The sequence below is a fragment of the Balaenoptera ricei genome, chromosome 12 (genome assembly GCF_028023285.1).
Source record: "Balaenoptera ricei isolate mBalRic1 chromosome 12, mBalRic1.hap2, whole genome shotgun sequence".
Lineage (NCBI taxonomy): Eukaryota > Metazoa > Chordata > Mammalia > Artiodactyla > Balaenopteridae > Balaenoptera > Balaenoptera ricei.
In genome coordinates, this window is record NC_082650.1 from 16,267,100 (window position 1) to 16,290,312 (window position 23,213).

General features: G+C 49.5%; 2 protein-coding genes across 10 annotated transcripts in view; both read left to right on the forward strand.

Moving 5' to 3' along the window:
• The first annotated feature begins 7,843 nt into the window (after positions 1–7,843).
• Positions 7,844–14,133, forward strand: LOC132376420 (retinoic acid early transcript 1E-like). The gene is given in 7 exon segments (XM_059942084.1): positions 7,844–7,885; positions 8,150–8,529; positions 10,407–10,692; positions 10,954–11,116; positions 11,119–11,253; positions 11,920–12,060; positions 12,454–14,133. Coding segments are annotated over 7 exon segments (1,233 nt in total). The 3' UTR covers positions 12,540–14,133.
• A 5,249-nt stretch (positions 14,134–19,382) lies between these two features.
• The window catches only part of LRP11 (LDL receptor related protein 11), a 60,943-nt gene continuing 57,112 nt past the window's right edge, over positions 19,383–23,213 (forward strand). For all 9 annotated transcript variants that reach the window (XM_059941008.1, XM_059941004.1, XM_059941010.1 and 6 more), the window contains exon 1: positions 19,383–20,311. In XM_059941008.1, the coding sequence (XP_059796991.1) occupies positions 19,678–20,311 (634 nt within the window). In that variant the 5' untranslated portion in view covers positions 19,383–19,677. The remainder of the gene's footprint in view (positions 20,312–23,213) is intronic.

Sequence of the window (23,213 nt, forward strand, 5' to 3'; positions counted from 1 at the left end):
AGAGTCCTTCAGGCTTTCCCACCGAGCGGGGTGGACTGGACACTTTTCTGCCCTTTCCTACCACGTCCGCCCTGGCAGATTCACCTCCCTGAGCCTTTTGATCCCCTCCTCTACCACATGCCTTGGAAATTCTAGATTTTCTCTTTCATGCAATGTGGGCCAGGTAGCAGATTAGCAGCATCTCCCCAGGCCTTGCTGACTCCTGTGCCCCGTAATTGTAAACTCCCTTCTCCAGCTTTGGGTTCTGTGCTCATCCACCCCCACTGGGATCCTGCTTCCTTGGGAGCAGCCCCACACATTCTCCATCTCCCTGCAGGACACTGAGCGAGATTCTGACAATCCTCTGCCTCTAGGCTTTTCCCGCATAGCAGCCTGGCACGTCTCTGGAAAGGTTACGTGCTGACTGATGCCGGGTACTGACCTGGTGGACAAGGGGACATATCCAGGATGTGTGATTTCTGCCAGGCGGGGGCCTCCTCCTTCTCCTCAAGGAAGGGAGGGGCACTGCCTATATGGTGAGGGGGAGGAACCAGCAGGGCAGTCCTTGCTCTGCCTGCCCAGGCCTACAGATTTACTTTGCTGTCCCATAACTGCGGTAAAGGGGGTATATGGGTCCTTCTCTCCCACCCCCAACCTCACCTGTATTTTGCCTTCACAGATGTTCACTCTCTTTGCTACAACTTCACCGTCCATCCTAAGCCCAGACCTGGACAACCATGGTGTGTGGTTCAAGGCCAGGTGGATGGAAAGGTTTTTCTCTCCTATGATTGTGGTGGCACTAAGGTCCAATCCATGAGTCCCCTGGGTGAAGAGGTGACAGCCACAAAGGCCTGAACAAGGGCAGATGGAAACACTCAAAGACGTCGGGGACTTGCTCAAGGAGCAGCTGCCTGATGTTACCCCGGAGAAACACATGGCCAGGGGTGAGTTAGAAAGTCCAAGTGCAGGAGGAGCAGACTGGGGACTTAGCTGCATTCATTGTTTGGGGGTAAAAAATAAAATAAAGTTGGACATTGGTCCTTCCCTAGTAGACCAGTGGAAAGAGCAGGCGTTGGAGGAGAGAACAGGGCCAGATTAGCTGGGCGCAGGGGAGGCAGACACAGGTGGGGGCAAAGAATTTGTCAAGCCCAGGGACTGAGCCCCTTCCCACGTTGGGGGCAGACCCTGTCACCCCGCAGGGCAGGATGACGTGAGGTGTGAAGACGATGGACGCACCAGTGGATCCTGGCAGTCTGGCTTCAACGGACGGATGTGGCTCCTCTTTGATTCAGAGAATGGACAGTGGACAGTGGTTCCTTCCGGAAGCAGACGGATGAAAGAGAAGTGGGAGAGTGACAGAGCTGTAACCAAGTTCTTCAAGAAGACCTCCATGGGAGACTGTAGGGCCTGGCTTCAGGATTTCTTGGTGCACTGGGAGAAAATGTTGAAGACAAGGGGTAAGTGAGAAGAGGAGGAGGAAGTGGCAGTCCTCTCAAGGGGACATGGACCCACCCCTGTGTGTGTGTGTGTGTTTGTGTTTGGGAAAGTGATCCATCCGAGGTGGGTTCTTCCTGGGAGAACAATGGCCCCGGGCATGTTCTACCATCCTCCCTTCCTCTTCCCACCTCCTGACACCTGCCTCAGTGCACAGGTCTTGGGACCATTTAACATGGATTCTTGCTGACCCCAAACATGAGGGCATCATTCTGATTTCAGAGATTTATTTCGTACTGTTCCCTCTTTCCAGAATCTTTTTTTAAATCTCACCTATTCCATTTCTGGAAATCTGTCAATAGCACCTCAAACGTCAGCTCGTGAGAGGACTTCTCTGTTCCCATCCTCATGTGTCACCTCCTCTTCTGTCACAGCAGGAGTGAGTGGCTATATTGGAACCCTTGCTCCCCCATTAGCTGTCTGAGTCCCGTGGGGACATGGCTCATCCCTTCCCCCCATGTCTCCTCAGGACCTGTCACGGGGACCGCCACGTGGTGGAAGAGAACTGCGTGCATAGTAGGGGAACCTGGGCCGGGGGGCTAAGGCGGGATCTCCTCAGTTTGAGGTCTGGACAAGGGCTTTCACTCTTCCTGTCCTTGCAGCATCACCCACCACGGAACCCCCCAAAGCCCAGTCCAGGGCCACAGCCATCAAGCCCATCACTTGGATCCTCCCCGTGGTCCTCTCCTGCTCCATCACAACTGGCATCCTGGGTGGAGTCCTCTACAAGAACAGGTACTGAGGGAGGAATTCAGAGGGAAGGAAGGGGCGCCTGGCCTGGTGTGAGGATGGGAGAAGGTGAATCCCAGCCCAACCCCTGCCCCTCACTGAACCTCCTCACGCTGGAAATGAAGCCAGGTGAATAAGACCTCATATCGCTCGAGAGCAATCACTTGGACGAGCTCAGCCCTGAGTTCCGATAGCTCCTCACTGTCACATGACAGTGGGAAGGGGGAGAAGCCCCCACGAAGGCTTAGGGCCTGTTGCTGATAAAAGAGTTTAGCAAAGTCTGCCTGACTCAACACAGACACCGGTTTGGCAGGGCCCAGTGGTAGGTGGTGAGGGGACAGCAGGCACACACGGTGTGGGCAGGACTCACATTGGGTGAGAGCAGCATGGCGGCTCCACGTGATGCGTCCAAGCAAAGGGGACGCATCCAGGGGGCTAAGAGGAGAGGGGCCGGGGTCTCATCCCAGGAGGAAGGGGCGGGAAGGCCTTTGCAGACCCAACTCCAAAGGCCTGTTCTCACAGGAAGTCGCTTGGGTCACAGCAGGCAAGACACAAGGCCAACAGTAGAGACCGTGCAGGACAGAACTAGGAGGGGCCGGTGCTCCGCGGAGCGGTGGGGATTCTGGCTCAGCCCGTTGCTCGCACGTGGCCCCAGCCTCCTGCGGACCCCAGAGCCCCAGTCACTGAGCGGCCCCTGCCTAGAGCAGAGGTGACTCGGGGGATGGGTGGGACTGACCTGGGGTGGACGCTCCCAGGAAGAGATGGAGTGCAGCCGGGACCCTCATACTGAGAGCTGGGTGTGCTGCTGGCTAAGAGGCCTGGAGAGGAGGGAAAAGAAGGAGGTTTGCCTGCAGCCCTCCCCAAGGCCATGAGGACGCAAGGCCCCTCTTCCACGGGAACTGCCACTGGGTCCTTTAGGCCCTCCTTCAGGGAGGAGCAGGACCTGAGTAAAGGGAGCAGATTGAGTCCTTACTGGCTTCAGTCTTGAGCCTAAGTGGGTGGTAGCAGGGCCTGGGGCTGACTCTGTGATGCAGGAAAGGAAGGAAGAGGTGAGAACAAGCTGCCCGACCCAGGGTGGAGGTGGGGGACGGAGGACATACATGCCCCTCAGTGAGGGCGGGGCTGGAGGTGGGGAGGGACTGGGGAGGGGCAGCCCCAGGAAGGATTGCCTCCGCCCTGTGGACCAACACCTGTTTCTTTTCTGAAGGCTGACGGTGCTCCAAAGCCTTCAGACAGGTGCTCTGTCTCCCTCAGGGACTTGGCCTTTGCTTGGCCACCTTTGATCTCCTGCTGTTCCTGCCTTAGACCCCAGGAGATCAGACCCTATGAATCCCGAGTCTGCCGTCCCATCCCGATGACACGGCAGAAGCACCATCTCGTGGCCTTTATCACATTTGGTGAACATCTTACTCAGCATCTTTTTTTTTCGACCATATTTTGCCACTTTCTCTTGGTGCTAAGTGATGGAATCCCTGCACTGAAACGTTCAACTGCTTGAACAAGAAATCTCCACAAACAGGACACTTTCCATCTTCTTCTAGTTTGTGCAAAATCAGACTCTTCTCTGCATCATGACCTCGTTCTTGCAAATGATGATATTGCAAGAAAAATATCATCTGCTATTACAGGACCTCAGGGATTCTTTCTATGTCCAGAGAAGCAACCTCAGTGTATTATCAGCAGAGTGAAGTAAGTCAGAAAGAGAAAAATAAATGTCGTATATTAACGCATATATGTGGAATCTAGAAAAATGGTACAGATGAACCTATTTGCAGGGCAGGAATAGAAATGCAAAGGTAGAGAACAGACGTGCGGACACAGAGGGGAAGGGGAGGGTGGGATGAATCGGGAGATTGGGATTGACATCCACGACCATGTGTAAAATAGATAGCTAGTGGGAACCTGCTTTATAGTACAGGGAGATCAGCTTGGTGCTCTGTGATGACCTAGAGGGGTGGGATGGCGGGGAGGCGGCAGGGAGGGGAGGTCCAGGAGGGAAGGGACATATGTATACATATAGCTTATTCACTTCATTGTACAGCACAAACTAACACAGCATTGTAAAGCAATTATACTCGAATTAAAAAAAAAGAACAAAATTTTATTTATGACTGTTTCCCTTAGTAATTTATTACACTATACTGATATTTAAATCAATATCTCTTTATTGCAAAAAACTTAATTACTTCAGATTTCTGTTTTATAATCCAGGAGAGAATTCATGGCATTTCACCATTCTCCGTGTTATAGGATTAAATATAACCGGTGATTCTGCTACATTTCTTGTGGAAACAGAGAATGCAAGGATTGCTCTTAAAGTAACATGCAGTCCAGCTGTCTGTCTCAGACATTATCCACATACCCTGGATGCAAATGTATATTCTGGAATTTAAACAATGAGATTTCTTTCGATTGTGCCCAGATCCCCGTCCCCCTCAGCGGTGACTCTCCTGTGATTCCTCCGCCTTGACCTCCCTTTCTCCAGGGAGAAGTCAGTCTTCACAGCACAAACACGTCTACTTCGAAAAGTTGTTTTATTTCCCCATGGGTAGAGGATCATATTCAGAATAAATAATGAACTCCTACAAATAAATAAGAGTAAGTTAAACTCTCCTAAGTTTTGGGCAAATGCTTGAGTAGTTCACAGACGGTGAGTAAGCCTGTGAAGAGACTGAACATATCCCAAATAACCAACATGACAAAAAAAAAACACTGGGATACCCTTACACATTCATATAATTGACAGCATTTTATTTATTTATTTATTTTAACATCTTTATCGGAGTATAATTGCTTTACAATGGTGTGTTAGTTTCTGCTGTATCACAAAGTGAATCAGCTATAGGTACACATATATCCCCATATCCCCTCCCTCTTGCGTCTCCCTCCCACCCTCCCTATCCCACCCCTCTAGGGGGACACAAAGCACCGAGCTGATCTCCCTGTGCTATGCGGCTGCTTCCCACTAGCTATTTTACATTTGGTAGTGTATATATGTCCATGCCACTCTCTCACTTCGTCCCAGCTTACCCTTCCCCCTCCTCGTGTCCTCAAGTCCATTCTCTACGTCTGCAAATTGACATCAGTCATTGCTGCTTCACTCTGCACTTTTATGTGATGGAGAGGGCTTCGTTCCTTCAACCTCATGAACCCAACCTCTGCCAGCTTCACACTTTTCTTCTGCAGCTTCTTCACCTCCCTCAGCCTTCATAGAATTGAGGAGAGTTAGGGCTTTGTTCTGGTTTAGACTTTGGCTTAAGGCAATGTTGTGGCTCGTTTGATCTTCTATTCAGACCAGTAAAACTTTTTTCTTACCAGCAGTAAGGCTGTTTTGCTTTCTTATCATTTGTGTGTTCACTGGAGTAGCACTTTTGATTTGCCTTAAGAACTTTTCCTTTGCAGTCACAACTTGACTGACTGGCACAAGAGGCCTAGCTGCTGGCCTGCCTTGGCTTTTGACATGCCTTCTTCAAAAGCTTAACCATTTCTACCTTTGGATTTAAAGTGAGAGACGCATGATTCTCCCTTTCACTTGGACACTGAGAGGCTACTGTAAGGTTATTAATTGGCCTAATTTCAATATTGTTGTGTCTCAGGGACTCAGGAGGTCCGAGGAGAGGGAGAGAGGTGAGGGAAGGGAAGGTCAGTGGAGCAGTCAGAACACACCCAACATATATCGCTTAAGTTTGCCATCTGATATGGGCACAGTTCCTGGCGCCCCAAAACAACTACAGTGGTAACATCAAAGATTATCGATCACACAAAAGCAAGATCAAGATGGCCGAATAGGAAGCCCTGAGCTCCCCTTTCCCATGAACACACCTCAAGTACAACTACATACAGAACAACTCTCTCTCTCTGTGAAGATTCTAATGCTAATGTCTTCCAGAAACACCCTCACAGACAAACCCAGAAATCATGTTTTACCAGCTCTAAGGGTATCCCTTAGCTTAGTCAAGTTGACACATAAAATTAACCAGGACAAAGGTTTCATACTGCTTGAACACAGTTACTTAGGCAAGCTCAGCTTTGAGTTCTGATAACTCCTCAAAACCGTCAAAAGCCTCTGGGAAAGGACAGAAGCCCACACCAAGTTTTATGGCCTGTTGATGCTTAAAGGGATTTTGCAAAATCAGGCCTGAGGCAAGCCAGCTTCTCCCTTTGGGAGGGGCCCATGTGGGGGTGGTGTGGAGACAGCGGAACACAAGGCATGAGCAACAGGCAAATTTGGGTGAGAGCAGCATTACTTACAGCAGCCTGGACGTGGAGCAACCTAGTGTCCACTGATGGATGCATGGTGAACGAAAGTGATATATATATTCACATAACAGAATAGGATTCCTCCACAACAGAGAAGGAAATCTTGTCATTTGTGACAACATGGAAGGACCTTGAGGGCATTAGGCCAAGCGAAAGAAACCAGAAAGAGAAAGACAAAGATCGTATTATCGTGATTGTGGAACCAAAAAAGAATTAAAAAAAAAACCTCATAGATAGAACATAGTGGTGGTGATTGTCAGAGGTGAGGATTGGGGAGGATGGGAGAAAGGGGTGAAGACAGTAAAAAGTACAAACTTCCAGCTATAAAATAAATAAGTCCTGTGGATGTAATGTACAGCATGGTGAGTATAGTTAATCAGACTGTACAGTTGACCCCTGAACAACACAGGTTTGAACTTTGTGGGACCACTTTAACTCGGATTGTTTTCAATAAATACAGTACTACTCCATCTGCCATTGGTTGAGTCCGGCGTTGGTTGAATCCTCCAATGAGGAATCGCGGATACGGAGGACTGCCTATGGGACCTGAGCACCAGAGGATTTTGGTATCCCAGGTGGGTCCTGGAACCAATCCCCAGTGGATACCGAGGGACAACTGGATTGTATCAATATATTTGAAAAGTGCTAAGAGAGTAGATCTCAGAAGTTTTCACCAAAAGGAAAAACAATTTTAACTACGTGTGGTGATGGTTGTTACCTAAACGGTTATGGTTTTCATTTCACAATATATACAAATATCAAAACATTACATAACATGGAGGAAGAGTGATAGCAGAACCACTGATTCTGCTAGATTTCTCATGGAAATAGACAATTTAAGGAAAAGCTAGATCACCCAAGGGGAGCTTTTGCCCAGACTGGAACTCTGGGATACTCCTCGCAAATTCTCGGTATTTATAGTCTAACTGTCCCTTTGCCGTGGTGGCTTCTCCACATGTTCTCATGACAAGCCACCAGCAGGGTCCCACGGCAGATGAGCTAAAAAGTGCTGATGAACCACAGCCGGTAAGACGACACTCTGTCACATCTTACTTCATTCTTGCATCAAACCAATACACAGCGTCAGTGCGAAGTGAGGAGTGCGCGTGTGCTGGGGAAGACCCGTGCGCCTGGGACCCTGGAGGTTCAAGATGAATGTGGGGACCACTGTGGATGATGAGCTGGGAGGGAATGTTGCTAGAGAGAGTGGGTGGTGCCCTGCCCCCTCTGACTTGTCCTGGCCTTGATCACAGACGACCTAGAAGGGCGGTGAGATTCATGGAACCGAAAGCAGGGAGGGGCAGTCGGAAGAATAAATTAGATGTCCGGTGCCATGCACTTTTATTTATTTATTGTATCTATTTATTTAGCTGGACTTACAATGAACGCCACCCAAGAACGACTGCCCTGTGGCCGCTGCCAGGTGGGTGGGGAGGAACGTCTGATTAGGAAGCGTGGGGGACGGGGCCGGAGTTCTGGGAAATGGGGCGGAGCCGACCCGGAAGTCAGCTGGCCTCCGTGGGAAACGCGCAGTGAGGTTGTAACCTGTTCACCCTGAGCTGCTCGTGGAGAGTAATTGGCAAGAAGTAGCTCTCGGTCTCCAGTCCCGGGTCCCCAAATCCCGCCCAGGTTGGCAAGAGGAAGGAAGCTCGTGGTCGCCCCGCGTCCCCGTCCCTTCTCGGCGCAGAGACCTCACTCACCCGGCTCCGCGGCCCGGGTCCTCCCACGTCTCCCAGAGGCTGTTTGTTCCCGGCCCCGCGAGCCTCCCCGGAGCGCGGGACCTCGGCCCGGGCTCCTCTTTGTAGCCGCGGCGGGTCCCGCTCCCCACGACGCCGCTCGGGACGCAGCCGGCCGAGCTCTGGCCGAGCCGGGGCGGCGGGACGTCGGGGAGACAGACATTCGAGAGAAGACTGAGGGATTCAAACTGAAAACCCCGAGGAGAGAGTTTTCGGAACTTCTCTTGTGCTTGCAAACAGCGACAGCCTCAAGCTGGGAAAGCAGCGTTGGGTGGACCGGGCAGGCGAGGACCGCGCCCCACCGATCGCAGGAGCTCGGCCCCGGAGACGGGTGAGAAGGGAAGGAGTGCGCGGCGAGTGGACCCCACGGCGGGTCCCCCAAGGGTTCAGTCCTATCCCGCCATCCCCAAGCCACCACCCCTGAGACCAATGTGTTTAGCCAACCGCGCGGGGGATGGCCGGGGCGAAGAGGGTGGGGTGAGGGGAGAGATGCGGAGGACGAGGGGAACTGCCAGGCGGGAGAGGTTGGGGGCTGCTGGTTGATAGGAAAGGAATGGAATTCCTACACCCTTGCTCTGAGCTTGCTCCTCCAGTGGCCTTGGAGGAGTTTGCAACGTGCAAAGAACAGAAGCTAGTGATAACGTCCCAGCTTTTCTCGAGTCTCGGCTCCAACAGGACGGTTGGACTCTATTGCGCACCCGCCTTCGGTGATAGACCAGGTGCGCTCTGCCTGCAGCTAGCTTGATTAACACTGGGGTGCACTTGGTGAGAGTGAATCTTAATCGTTAAAGAGAAAGTTGGAGAGGTTAGGATGGAGACTGGAGGTGGGAGAAAATGTGGGACGAGGAAGGGAGAGATGGGAAAGGGAGGCAAAAGAGGCAGCGGGGAGAAGGGGAGAGGAAGTTCGTTGGAAGGTTAGAGGAGGAAGTGGTTGGTGGAATGAGGGAAGAGGAGATCATAATCCCCAGCAGTTTTGCTCACGCCACAAAACGGGTTTTTTTTGGGGGGGTGAAGGGGGGTAGGTCATTTAAAGTGAATTTTTTAAATATTTATTTATTTATTTAGTTTTGGCTGCGTTGGGTCTTCGTTGCTGCGCACGGGCTTTCTCTAGTTGTGGCGAGCGGGGGCTACTCTTCGTTGAGGTTCGCGGGCTTCTCATTGTGGTGGCTTCTCTTGTTGTGGAGCACGGGCTCTAGGCGCACTGGCTCTAGGCGCACGGGCTTCAGTAGTTGTGGCGCTGGGGCTTAGTTGCTCTGTGGCATGTGGGATCTTCCCGGACCAGGGCTCGAACCCGTGTTCCCTGGATTGGCAGGCGGATTCTTAACCACTGCGCCACCAGGGAAGTCCTAAAGTGAATTTTTTTTTTTTTTTTTAATATCATCACTTAAAAAAAAAAAAGAAGAATTACATTTCGAATACTTGCAAAATGCTCCCTTGGTGTAGTTGTTCTTTGCATTGTTTTTCAATAGGGCTTCCTCAGTCTTGGACTAAAGACTTTGGGCGGTGCTCAGGGGTGGAGGTACAGATACACGCCAGGCTACCTTTTGCGGGTTACTCTCCTAAAACTGCCGGGAGGAATGCCTCTGGCTCACACTACAGGTCTTCTTTTGCTGATACTGCTGCTGATAGAACCCAGGAAGACTCTGGGCAGTGAGTGTCCTGGGATCTGGAGACCTGGCTGGGGAGGGGCAGGATGGGAGGCGGGCAGGAATGGAAAGGGCCCCACAGTGGTAGGCACCTGTCCACAGTACTCTTAGGATGGTGAGGGTGTGGTTTAGCTGGACTGGCTGCCCCGGAGGTGTGGGGACCCCAGCCTAAGGCAGGGTGCCTGACCTGTGCTCGTGTGGCAGCTCTCCCTCTCCTGCCAAGTCCCACCTCCTACTCCAGGAAGCCTTTCCTGATGACCCGGGACCCATCATGAATGTGGCATGTGTCATCCTATGGTGTCTTTTTTCCCTTTTTTTGAAAGTCCTGTCTGTTCAGATAGATTTTAAGTCCCTGGAGTACAGACACTGTCTTGTATTTTTGGTACCTCAACAGTTGGTACATGACGCTAAAAAGATTTGTCAGATAAATCCTCCTGTGTGCACCCAAGGGGTCCGTGGTGGCATCAAAGTGTTTAATTAAACCTCAGACAGTTAAAGGTGAGGCAGGACTAAGGACGCAGCAGGTGGAGGGCGTCTGGGATGGAGGCCCCTCCCTCTGCAGCCAGGCCCCTCATGGGGAGTCCCCGGGGACACACCTGTGTTTTTCTCTCGTGGATGCTCCCTCTCTCTGCCTCGACCTCACTGTCGGATCTCAGTCCAGACCTGGGCAGCCCTGGTGTGAAGTCCAGGGCTCAGTGGACACAAAGCCTTTCCTCCAGCATGACAGTGACAGAAGCAAGGTCAAACCTTTGGGTCTCCTGGGGGAGGAGGTAAATGCCACCAAAGCATAGACAGAATTGAGCCAAATGCTGGGAGAAGTGGGACGAGAGCTCAGGATGGTCCTGCCTGTCATCACACTGGACAAAAGGGAGACCAGGGATAAGTACGGGAAGGGGTTGGGTAGCTGGAGACAGTCAGCAAGAGAGGGGAAGGAGCAGAGCACGTGCAGGGAAGGAGCTTCGTGTGAAAGAACGGAACACGGTCCAACCTGAGAGACCTGGTGGACCTGATGGGCAGGAGAGGGCAAGTCACGGACAGAAGCGCACAGGCCTCTAGATGTGCAGAGACACACTTGAGCTACGGGGGAGGACGGGCTGTGGACAGTCCAGGATGCTTCTTTGTGTGGGGACACAGATCTGCCCACCCTGCAGGTCAAGCTGTGTTGTCAGCGCGAAGCAGAGCGATGCACTGGTGCATCCTTGGACTTCAGCATCAACAGACACACAGCCCTCCTTGACGCGATGAACGTGAACCGGACAGTCGTCAATCCTGAGCCACAGGGGTCAAGGAGGAGTGGGAGAACCAGGAAGTGGCAGAGTGTTTTAGGATGATCTCAACGGGAGACTGCAGTCACTGGTTTAGACAATTCCTAGTACACTGGGAGAGCATGCTGGAACCAGAACCCACGGGTAACTGAGCTGGGTGTGGAGGAGATGGTAGCTCTCTTCAAAGGTCTAGTGCCTTCCCTGTGTGGATGTGAGCACATATGTGTGTGCGATTGAAAATATGATGGATGGATGGAGTGATTGATGTCTTGGTGGACTTCCTGTCTGGAGAATCAGTGACGGGCATAGCATAGGATTTCCCAGCATCCTCCTCTCCTAGCCCACCTCCCTCAGCACAGGAAGGAGCCCCCTTCCCCGTTAACCAATGACCCAGTCCCCCGGCACTGCTAGATGGTCCCCAGATCTGTATACATATTGTGCTTCCAGGCCTTCTCTCCTTCCTGTTGTAGTGATCCTTTAACCAGCTCAGATGTCACTTAACGAAGCCCTCACCCCTCCCCAGACAGAATTCAGCACCCCCAGATGTGTCCTCCTCAAAAAGGACTCCCCACAGTAAACAGGGCCACCTGCATGATAATCAGATGGACACGTGCTGTCTCCCTCAGCAGTAATGTGAGCTCCGTGAGGACAGGGCACAACCCCTGTTCATCTTCCTACCCCAGTGGTTTCACATAATGGGTCAGTAACTTTGCGGGGGGGGGGGGTGACATGTGCTGTCTGGGGACAGTAGCTGCTGAGGAAGGTGTATTCTTAGGTTTCACACGGCTTTTGCTGTATTGTTTGTTTTAGAACCACCATTAAATGCCCCAGGTAATGACCAGTCTGCATCCATCCAATTAATTGAATGGATCATCCCATTGATTTTCACCTGCTTCGTCCTAATTGGCTTCGTCGTCATGAAACTTACGAAGAAATCAGGGACCACAGCAGGTGAGATTCAGGCTGGCCTCTGGCTCCTGGGCCTGTCATGTTCTGCTAAGGACTTGGGAGAGGTGAGCCACGGGTCTCACCCAAGCGCCTGCCCACTGACCCATCTCTACCTAGAAATGCTGCACTTTCTCAGTCTTGGGCCCCTGCACTTCCCAGTAGGGCTGGGGATTACTCGGCTGTAGAAGTGGTAGAAGAGGCTGGTATGGGCAGCAGGACAGTGCAGTGAGGGGAGGGGAAACCAGGCATCCGCTCCTGTGGGGGGAGGGGGCGGGCAGGGTCTAAGATCTCAAAAGGTTGGGGGGGGGTGTTGTCTTGCTGAGGTGGTACCCAGGGTTCCCCCATCCTCTGATGATAGAGTGATTTAGTTCAACAATTTACCTGATGTTCTAACAGCCATTCCATCATCTGATGTTTCTTCCCTGGACCAGGAGAAGGTGGAAATGTTAGACCAACCCTTGGTGGAAAAAACTGACCCTTGATGACAGTCTGGCTGCTGATCTAATATATTATCTTCTACTCAGAGGTGGGTTTACCAAGAAGGTAAAGAACCCTTTGCTTTCCACGGCTGTTGATGAGCTCTTACTGCAGGAGTTAAGCGAAAAGGAGACATGTCCAACCACCTTGCTGTACCTTTGGGAGGAGCCTCTCCACTGTGTCTCACAGGCCTTCCCGTCAAAGGGAGGATCAGCACCTGAAATAAAAGAGAGCTCTGTGTGCCCAGTTGTATTGGACCGTTACCTAACACAGTACACAAAAATTCATTCAGAATGGACAAAAGGCTTAAATATAAGACCTAAAACTATAAAATCTTAGAAGAAAACATAGGACAAAAGCTTCATGACATTCGATTTGGCTATGATTTCTTGGACATGACACCAAAGACGCAGGCAACAAAAGAAGAAAATAGATAAACTGAACTTCATGAAATTTAAAAATTTTGCACATGGAAAGACAGTATCGAAAGAGTAAAAAGGCAACCCACTGAAAGGGAGGAAATGTTTGTGAATCATATATCTGATAAGGGATTAATATCCAGAATATATAGAAAACTCCTAAAACTCAACAACAAAAACACAAACAAGCTGATTGAAAAATGGGCAAAAGACTTGAACAGACATTTCTCCAAAGAAGATATACCATAGGCACATGAAAATTGCTCAACATCACTAATCATTAGGGAAATAGAAATCAAAACTGCAGTGAGATTCCCCCTCACACCCATTAGGATGGCTTCCATTAAAAAAAGAGAAAATAGCAAAGAACATAACGAGGTTGTGGAGAAATTGGAAACTTTGTGCATTTTTTGATGGGGATGTAAAATGATATAGCTGCTATGGAAAACAATATGGCAGTTCTTCAAAAAATTAAAACTAGAATTGCCATATGATCCGGCGATTCCACTTCTGGGTATGTACCCAAAAGAATTGAAAGCAGGGTCTCAAAGAGATGTCTGTACACCTATGTTCATAGCAGCATTATTCACAATAGGTAAAATGTGGCAGCAACCCAAGTGTCCACTGATGGATGAATGAACAAGAATAATGTGTTATGTAGACACAATGGAATATTTTTCAGCCCTAAAAAGAAAAAGATTCTAAAAAAAAAGAAAAGAAGAAAATTCTGACATGCTACAACAGGGATGAACCTTGAGGACATTCTGCTAAGTGAAATAAGCCAGTCACAAAAAGACAAATACTGTGTGATTCCACTTATAGGAGATATACTACTCATATAAGTGAAAAAAACATAGGACAAAAGCTTCACGACATTCGACTTGGCTATGATTTCTTGGACATGACACCAAAGACGCAGGCAACAAAAGAAGAAAATAGACAAATTGAACTTCATGAAATTTGAGAGTAGACAAAATCATAAAATAGATTTTATGAAAATAGAAAGGTTGTTGCCAGGGGTTAAGGGGAGGGGGTAATGGGAGTTAATGTTTAACGGGTACAGAGTTACAGTTTTACAGTGATAAGATCTATGGAGAAGGATGGGGGTAATGATTGCACAGCAATGTGAATGTATTTAATATCACTGAACTGTATACTTAAAAATAGCTAAGACGGTAAATTCTGTTATGCATATTTTATCACACACACAAAAAATGTTAAGGGTGTCCACAGTTCCTGGCTCATCCCTGGTGCTGCATTCCTGGCAGCGAGCCTCTTTCCTGACCCCTCCTACAGGGCTCTGAGTGAACCAGTTTACAGCAGGACTGGCTGCAGAGAGAGGTGACGCTGAGATGATGATGAAGTGGTGTCCACGGCTGAGCTGGGTTGGTAGGGTAGGGAAGGGTGGGGACAGCTCAAGAGTGCCTACAACAGGGAACTGAAAATGTGAGCCTGGGACCTTACCTAAAGCTGGAAGATCCCTGTTCCTGGTGTGGGTTCCCCAACAGGTCTCCCTGGTCTTCAGAGCCTGAGAAAGGGGAGGAGATTGTGTGACTGCTACTTTGCCTGAACTCCCAAAACTTTTGGCAGCGGGGACTTCCATGGTGGTCCAGTGGTTAAGACTCCGCGCTGCCAATTCAGGGGGCCCAGGTTCGATCCCTGGTCAGGGAACTAGGTCCCGCATGCCGCAACTAAGAGCCCGCACGCAGCAACAAAGATCCCATGGGCCGCAACTAAGACCCAGCGCAGCCAAATAAATAAATAGTATATATATATTTTTTAAATTTTATTTTATTTATTTATTTATTTTTGGCTGTGTTGGGTCTTCGTTTCTGTGCGAGGGCTTTCTCCAGCTGCGGCAAGTGGGGGCCACTCTTCATCGCGGTGCGCGGGCCTCTCACTATCACGGCCTCTCTTGCTGCGGAGCACAGGCTCCAGACGCGCAGGCTCAGCAGTTGTGGCTCACGGGCCCAGTCACTCCGCGGCATGTGGGATCTTCCCAGACCAGGGCTCAAACCCGTGTCCCCTGCATTGGCAGGCAGACTCTCAACCACTGCGCCACCAGGGAAGCCCCAGTAAATAATATTAAAAAAAAAAAAAAACTTTTGGCAGGGACTGGAATTAACTCCTGGTGGAATGGAAGAGAAAGATGGTACAAGTCAGTGAACAGAGAGGTGATGGGAAAACAAAAGAAGTGACTCCCTGAAGAGGTGAAGAGTCTGGCTCTGGGCTGAAAACCTCTGTGATCTCTCTGGCCGGCCTTACAGCCTCATGTGGAGAGCTGCCCTCCCCACCCCGGACTGGTGACAGCAGGGCACTGCAGTCTCTCTCAGGGCCCATGCCCGTCATGCTCTTCGAATATTCACACTCCCAGCCCCAGAGCCCTCCTTCCTAGGTCTTATTTTCCCAGGCCCTGGGCCAAGGTTCTCTTCTGGTGCTTCTGCTGAGGCCTCCTTAAATGAAGAGGACGGAGAAACCTTGAAGACCCTTGTCCCCCCTCTGACTCAGACCCAGTTCTCTCTCCTCCGAGTCCTTCCCCTGCCTCCACCTCAGGGTCCATAAAGCTGCTGGAGCCTTCTACTCTGGTCTCTGAACGGTGAGGCAACCCTACACAGGCCATTCCATTGGGGAAAATGGAATAGGGGAGTTGGCACTGCCTCTGGGTTCAGACTCTGGCTGTGCTCTCATAGTAAATGATCAAAGGCTTAACTCTTTCATTTTAGGCTTGTCGCTTTAATCAGCTGGACCGTCTCCCAGCTCAGCTGAGCTCCTTACAAGGAGCTGTGGGGTGTGGTCTGAGATGTGGAGAGACTTGGAACGGGCCAACCATGTCATGACCTGACCCAGGTTGCCTCAGCTTTGAGGCACCAACAGGAAGCAACACACAACTGGTGTGAGTCACTTGTGCCCCTAATAGCTGAGGGCCTTGGCTTCTAGCCACTGCTCTCTCCCCTAAGACCAAGAGGAGCTGCGTACCCCAAGCTAATGTCAGAGGGCGCCATCGGCCAGGCGAGCTGGGCGCGGTCAGGCTGCGGCTTGACCTGTCACAGCTGCTCCACTGGGCCCATCCGGAGCTTCCAGGGTGTCCAGAGAGATTTCTCCCTGAATCATCCCCAACTTCACTCTCTCTGCTGGTGCTCACCCACACTCATCCGCAACAGTGACTTCACTTCCTACCCACATTACATGTCATACTGTCTTCCAGAGCTGCAAAGTAAATAACCATTTTACTGAAATAAAAACCGAGCCACAGTCAGAGGTGCCCATCCCTCCCCTCACCACTCCTTTCTGATTGTGACCTGGGTAAGTTGGCAGCCTCCCTTAACCTGTTTCCTCGTCAGTCGCTCAGGGAGAGAAGCAGGACACTCTCACTAAGCAGTGAGGAAAAAGTGAGATCACATTTGCAAAGCACTTGTTACCCAGAAGATGCTCAACAAATATCAGTTCTCTTCATTGATTGGGGAAGGCTTCAGTTACTTTTAAAATCTCCATGAACCCCCAGAGAGAAGCCCTCTACTCCCTCCTCTGACTAGAGAACCCCAAATCTCTCCCTTTACAGAAATTCTGATTTCCTTTCCTTCACTATTTTTTTTTCTTTATTCACCTTGGTGCTTTTTCTTCTTGGTGGACTTGAAATACATTATTATAAATATCATATTTTAAAATACTAAATATGCACATGGTAACACAATGCACTGTTTCTTTGTGCTAATAGTAGCTTATATTTTATTTTATTTTTTAATTAAAAATTTTATTGAAGTATAGTTGATTTACAATGTTTTGTTAGTTTTAGGTGAATCACTGAATAAGTGATTCAGTTATGTATTATATATATATGTATATATACCATATACCAATCTATATACCATATAGATTATATGTATATATACCATATACCAATCTATATACCGTATAGATTATTACAAAATATTGAGTAGAGTCCTTGTTGTTTATCTATTTTATATATAGTAGCATGTATATGTAATAGCTTACATTTTAAATGGAAACTCTGAGCTCAACATAAAAGAGACATAGGAATTTTTTTTTTTTTATTGGTTGTGCCACGTGGCTTGTGGGATCTCAGTTACTGACCAGGGTTTGGACAAGGGACACGGCAGTGAAAGCACGGGTTACTAACCACTAGGCCACCAGGGAACTCTGGAAATTTTTTTTTTAATTAATTAATTTATTTATTTATGGCTGTGTTGGGTCTTCCTTTCTGTGCGAGGGCTTTCTCTAGTTGTGGCGAGCGGGGGCCACTCTTCATCGCGGTGCGCGGGCCTCTCACTATCGCGGCCTCTCTTGTTGCGGAGCACAGGCTCCAGACGCGCAGGCTCAGTAATTGTGGCTCACGGGCCTAGTTGCTCCGCGGCATGTGGGATCTTCCCAGACCAGGGCTCGAACCCGTGTCCCCTGCATTGGCAGGCGGATTCTCAACCACTGCACCACCAGGGAAGCCCTGGAAATATTTTTTTTAATTGAAGTAGAGTTGATTTACAATATTGTATTAGTTTCAGATGTACAACAAAGTGATTAAGTTAAGTATATATATATTTATATAACATACAATAACCTATAATGGAAAATAATCTGAAAAGCTATATATACATTATATATATATAATGTATATATAGTTATATATAATGTATATATATTTATATTTAGTTTTTTATATATATGGTTTTTCAGATTACTTTCCATTATAGGTTATTACAAGATATTGAATATAGTTCCCTGTGCTATAGAGTAAATTCCTGTTGCTTATTTATTTTATATATATATATAGTAGTTTGTATCTGTTAATCCCATACTTCTAATTTACCCCTCCGCTGGAAATGTTTTTTCTGGTCACCTTTTCTCTCATCCCTAAGCTAGATTGGATAAAATTTTTAATATCTTTTAAAAATTAGCAAGTAAATAACACTTAAAATTTCTTTAGTTGTTAAACACAATCGGTTGTATTTTACATTCTCCATTACCTTACTACACTGTCCATCTTTGCCAGAACTCTTTTCACTGTTTCCTTTGCAATCCCTGTTTGCATATGTATAATAGTTTCTAAAATAGGGGTACCTGCAAATCAGTCTTTCCTTCCATTGTGGTTTTCAAACATATGTATTTCCCACCATAAATAGAAAAACAAACTTAATATAGGTTATAGAAATGCAATTTTCCCTTAAAAAAAGGAAGGAGAGTATATATTTTTAACAAATGGGATTCCACTGTGCATACATTGCTGCCTCTTCCGTGTATCACTTAATGATGTATCTGGGAGATACACAATGCAAAGTATTCCACAGCATGATTATACCAAAATTTATTTAACCAGCTCTCACTTGTGTAGATTCAGGGTGTTTCCAGATTGCTTTTGCAAAAAAAGCAATCACCCAGAAATTTTAAAGTTTCACCCACAGAAACTTTAAAATTTCTCCTTTTCGTGGAATGGCAAGAAATACTAGATTTTTTTTTTTTTTTCTATTTTTACTTTCTAATTTCACCTCCTACTCTGTTCTGGACCTGAAAACAATGGGTTCCTAAACGTCATCTGTGAAAATAAAAGGTACAGGAGAGACTGCCATTTTCCAATCCAGTTATTTATTCTTACCCTCCTACAAATTACAGACATTTTTAAATGTAAAATTCACAATGTTCAAGTTTCTAAAAAAAAAAAAAAAATTCTGGATGTGCTAAAAAGAAGGAAATGTGATTCATAATCGTGAGAAAAACGAATCAATAGAAGCAGACCCAGAAATAAACAAGATGCAGAAGCTGCTCACGGGTAGCTAGAACTCTCAGGTGCAGCCTTCCCTGGATTGGACGTCTTCGTATACCTTATTAAGTCACGTAAAACACGATTCCTCTAGATCTTACAAGACCTCAGCTGAAGGCCTGTGCTCACTCTGTAGAGTGAACTCATCAGGTCCCCATAAGCGACTGTGTTCAGATTTCTAGTTAAGTTTGTGGGAAACTGAGTGAATGGGACTACTAGTTGTGTATTTTCCCACAGCACTGCCCGCCTTCTGTTACCCAAGTGCATTTTGGGGACCTAAGATGGAAACAATCAGGGGCGCCGGAGGTGAAGGACTGAACATGGTGCCTGGTGGTTCCCCAGTTGAGCATGTCCCTTCGCTAGAGCCGGCCCTGAGGTCACACGGATTTGTGGAGACCCCTCCTCCCCTTCTCCCCAGGTGTCCGTATCCCTTGGAGCTGACAACTGAGCAGGTCCGGCTGGTTAATAAAGCCTGGCGCGCTTATACACGAGCCCCGCGCAGATGCGGAGGGCCCCGGGTACAGAGCCCAGCTCAGGGACCGCTACCCCACTACCAGGATACTTTCCGGGTCTGCAAAACAGGCGGGTGTGGGCGGGGTCCCTGCGAGCGAAGGGCGGGCCTGGGCGGGGCTTGACGCGCCCCGCCCCCGCGGCCGCTTTTCATCGGCTGGTGATCCTCGTCCAGGCCGCCTCATTCTCGCGGAGCTCGCGGCCGCTCGGGGCAGAGAGTAGCCGGGGCGCCCAGAAGCCCCGGGAAAGGACGAGGAGCGGGGCCGGGCCGGGCCGGCAATGCCTCCAGCTGCTGCGGCGCCTGCCGGCGACCGAGCGCCCGCGGCCTCGGGGGCGCAGCTGGGCCCCGGGGAGGCCAGGCTTTGAGGCGCTGGGGCCTAGCTCCCCCGCCTCCCTCGCTCTCTGCGGCCCCGCTTCGGCTCGCTTCCTCCGCCGCCGACCGCCATGGCCTCCGCCGCCCGGGAGAGCGCGGGCTCCGGGCTCAGGCCGCCGCCACGGCTCCCGGCGCTGCGCGGGCTGCTGCTGCTGCTGTGCTTGTGGCTGCCCAGCGGCCGCGCGGTGGGGTCGCCCTCCGCGCCACTGTCCGAGCTGCACGCGCAGCTCTCGGGAGTGGAGCAGCTGCTGGAGGAGTTCCGCCGGCAGCTGCAGCAGGAACGGCCGCAGGAGGCGCTGGAGCTGGAACTGCGCGCGGGCGGCGGCCCCCAGGAAGGCTGCCCAGGCGGCGGCGGCGGCTACAGCGCCATGCCGGACGCCATCATCCGCACCAAGGACTCCATCGCGGCCGGCGCCAGCTTCCTGAGCGCGCCGGCTGCCGTGCGGGACTGGCGGCAGTGCCTGGAGGCCTGCTGCCTCGAGCCGCGCTGCTCCGTGGCCGTGGTGGAGCTGCCCCGCCGGCCCGCGCCCCGGGCCGCCGCGCTCGGCTGCTACCTCTTCAACTGCACCGCGCGCGGCCGCAGCGTCTGCAAGTTCGCACTGCACCGCGGCTACAGCAGCTACAGCCTCAGCCGCGCCCGAGAGGGCGAGCAGGAAGGCCTGGAAGCTGGCGCCCCGGCCACCGCCCGGGCCTCGCCGCGGCCGGGTAAGCACGCCCCTGGAGGCCGGGGCCGGGCCGCTTGGGTCCTGCTGTCGCTGCCCTTGCACCTGTTGGTGGCTGCATCTGGGAGACCCGCCTAGGCAGGGCCGCTGGGCCCTTCTCAGTCAAGTCAGAAATGAAACACCCTCGATCCAAATTAATGTAACTTAGTTGCGGGCATCCAGAAGAGTGGCTTTGATTTCCCAGTCCTAGGGATGATTTCTGAGAAACCCCAGTAGATTGATCAGAAGCGGGCACGATGGGCTGCTTGTGGAATTTTTCTAAGCTTAGGGAGGAATGCTTATCTGAAAAGATTCACAGAAATTCGATTTAATGGAGGAGAAAAGTTGAGGGGGAAAAAAGTCTATTTTAATCTCAGAGGTTCTTATAAGGAAGGCATGGTTTGTGTCAGGTAATTACAAGAGCAAAATCTAATTAGCTGCCGGATTGCTCATAGCGCACCCTTATTTCCTAGCTTGGCTCTCAGGATTCATGATTCCACCTAAAGTTGCTTTCATCAGATAAAAATAGGAAGGGAAATGTGTCAGGTTATTTTGAAGTGGGTCCAACTGATTCCCATGAACTATGGTTCTCTTTTTTAAAGAGGGAAAAGAAGGGACTTGATTTGTTGAAAACAAAGTTTAAGGCACCTCTCTTTTGAAAAGGAGCTAAAAAATTTTCATTTGATGGTTTTACTTTCTGGGGATGCTCAGAATGAGAAGACCCAAACGGGGGGAAAAAAATTGTAGCAGTTGGACGTTAAGGTTCCTGAGGGAATAAAACCTTGATTGGGCCTGCCTGTGGTCGGCTCAGTGTGTTTGATTGCACTCTGTTGCTGTTTGCTTTATGATAACACAAGAGTGAAACCATAGCAAGATTAGAGGGGCGTAGCCTCTGGAGTCTTCATGACCTTCAGGTCCAAAGAGAAGGGTCTGGAAATCTGTGTCCACAATGGCCCACCTCCCTTCCCACCTCCAGGGGAATAAACATCAAAGTTCACCCTGCAACTGCTCAGCCTTGAGGCAGACACTGGGAAGGACCCCAAAGTTTTCTCCCTGAAGTGGAGGCAGGAGGCACTTTCACCTGGACCCTCACCAGCATCTCTGAGGTCGCCCGTGGGTGTTACACACACATGCGTCCTCTGCCCAAGCAGGGACTCAAAGATCCCAGCACCAAAGAAACAAAATCCCTTTCCCTTTTTCTCACTGCACATCTGGAAGAAACCAACATTGCCAAGGAGAGCTTTCTTATAAGCCAGGGGAAACCAAAAGGACATTAAAAAAGGAAAGAATATGCCCATGGGGGACAGAAACTTTAGTTTACTGTAGAAGTTTCTGAATCATTTTTTCTTCTACTTGGTTTTTTTGGCCTTCCCTTCCCTGGGGCAAGTTTGTCTAGGAATTCAGTTTTGTAGATGTTCAGAGGTACACACAGATGACCACTGGGCTTGGTCCTTATTCTGGAAAAGAACTGCCTTGCTCCCAGTTCTTTGGATCTCCAGTAGTATGGACACATGGAAGGGTGCTTCTTAGCCCAGTGCGCCAAGAAGCGGTCTGCAGGTAGGGCAAACGTTACCCTACCCAAATGTCCTGTGTTTTCCCTGCCCAGATTCTTAACCTCCTGAAGTTCTCTGTGCTTCTGAGACTAAGTTTTTCCTTCTTGAGTGTTTTTTGTGTTTCTGAATCTTGTGAGCATGTGTAGTTTAAGGCTAAAGGAGCATGAAAATGGTTTAGAGAAGCTCTTGCAGAGAATTTGTTAGGGGTGCATTTGAGGTGAATAAGAAGAGCATGAAGAAATGGTGGAGGGCCGGGTGGGATGGGACAGCACACATTTATAGCGGACCCCATCAGCCCTGTTTGTTGCTGATGTTTATTGTTTGATGGGAAGCACTATTAACAAGCTCCTTAGACAAGTGAACTCACTCTGTCCTCACAGCACCCCAAATCTAGGTTCTTTCGTAATCCCCAGCGTACTGGAAGGCTTGGTGAGAGAAAGTAACCTGCCCGAGGGTCTCATAGCACCTAAGTTGTGGAGCTGTGCGTTATGAGCTGTGTTCTGGGTCAGCTGGCGTGTTTTTCTCCAGCAGCATCGGGCCACCTGGAAGCAGAGATGCCCTTGGTTGGGTTTCCAGGGTGGGACTGACGAGGTGGCTGCAGGAGATCATGGAAGAATGTGCGAAGGAGCGGAGGACGCTTAGAGAGGTGTGTTGAAATGACAGAATCTGCCTGCAGTTGCGTGCAAAGGTCAGGGCTGGGGACTCGAGGTCCTGAAACCTGGGTTTGAGCGCCAGCTCTTCTACCTGAGGGTCCCTGCTCGTCCTCTTAGGGCTTGAGTGCTTGCCTTGCCTTCCAGACGGGCTGTCATGACGATCAAGGGTGGACATGCTTTGTGAATTATAAAGGTGGCATTTTTTTTAGGAAAATGATCCATGCTAAAGAAAAAGTATGAGCAAAAAAGTTTATTATAGCATTATTTATGATGGTGAAAAAAATTGGTAACAAAATAAAAGGTCCAGTAGTAGAGGTTAGGGAATCAAAATGACAACTGTGAAGTTTATGTAGTGACACAGGCAATGGTAGGATATATGAATAAATATCAAAAATAGAAAATAAATTAGTAGGTTAAATTCAGGATGTAACTTTATATTTACTGTAACCAGAATACACATCCAGTGCCCCCAAAGTATAGTGGGAAGGACAGAGCCTTTCAGTTTGACAGATCTGGGCTGACATCTGAACTGACAAATTTATCACTTGTGTGGTCTTAGGCAACTAAGTTAGCCAATCTGACCCTGGTTTCCTCATGAGTATGACGCAGATGACAACACTTACCTCAGAGACCTGTGAAAGTTGAGTGACTTTACAGCTCGAAACACTAAGCATGGTGCCTGGTACAAAGAAATCACCCA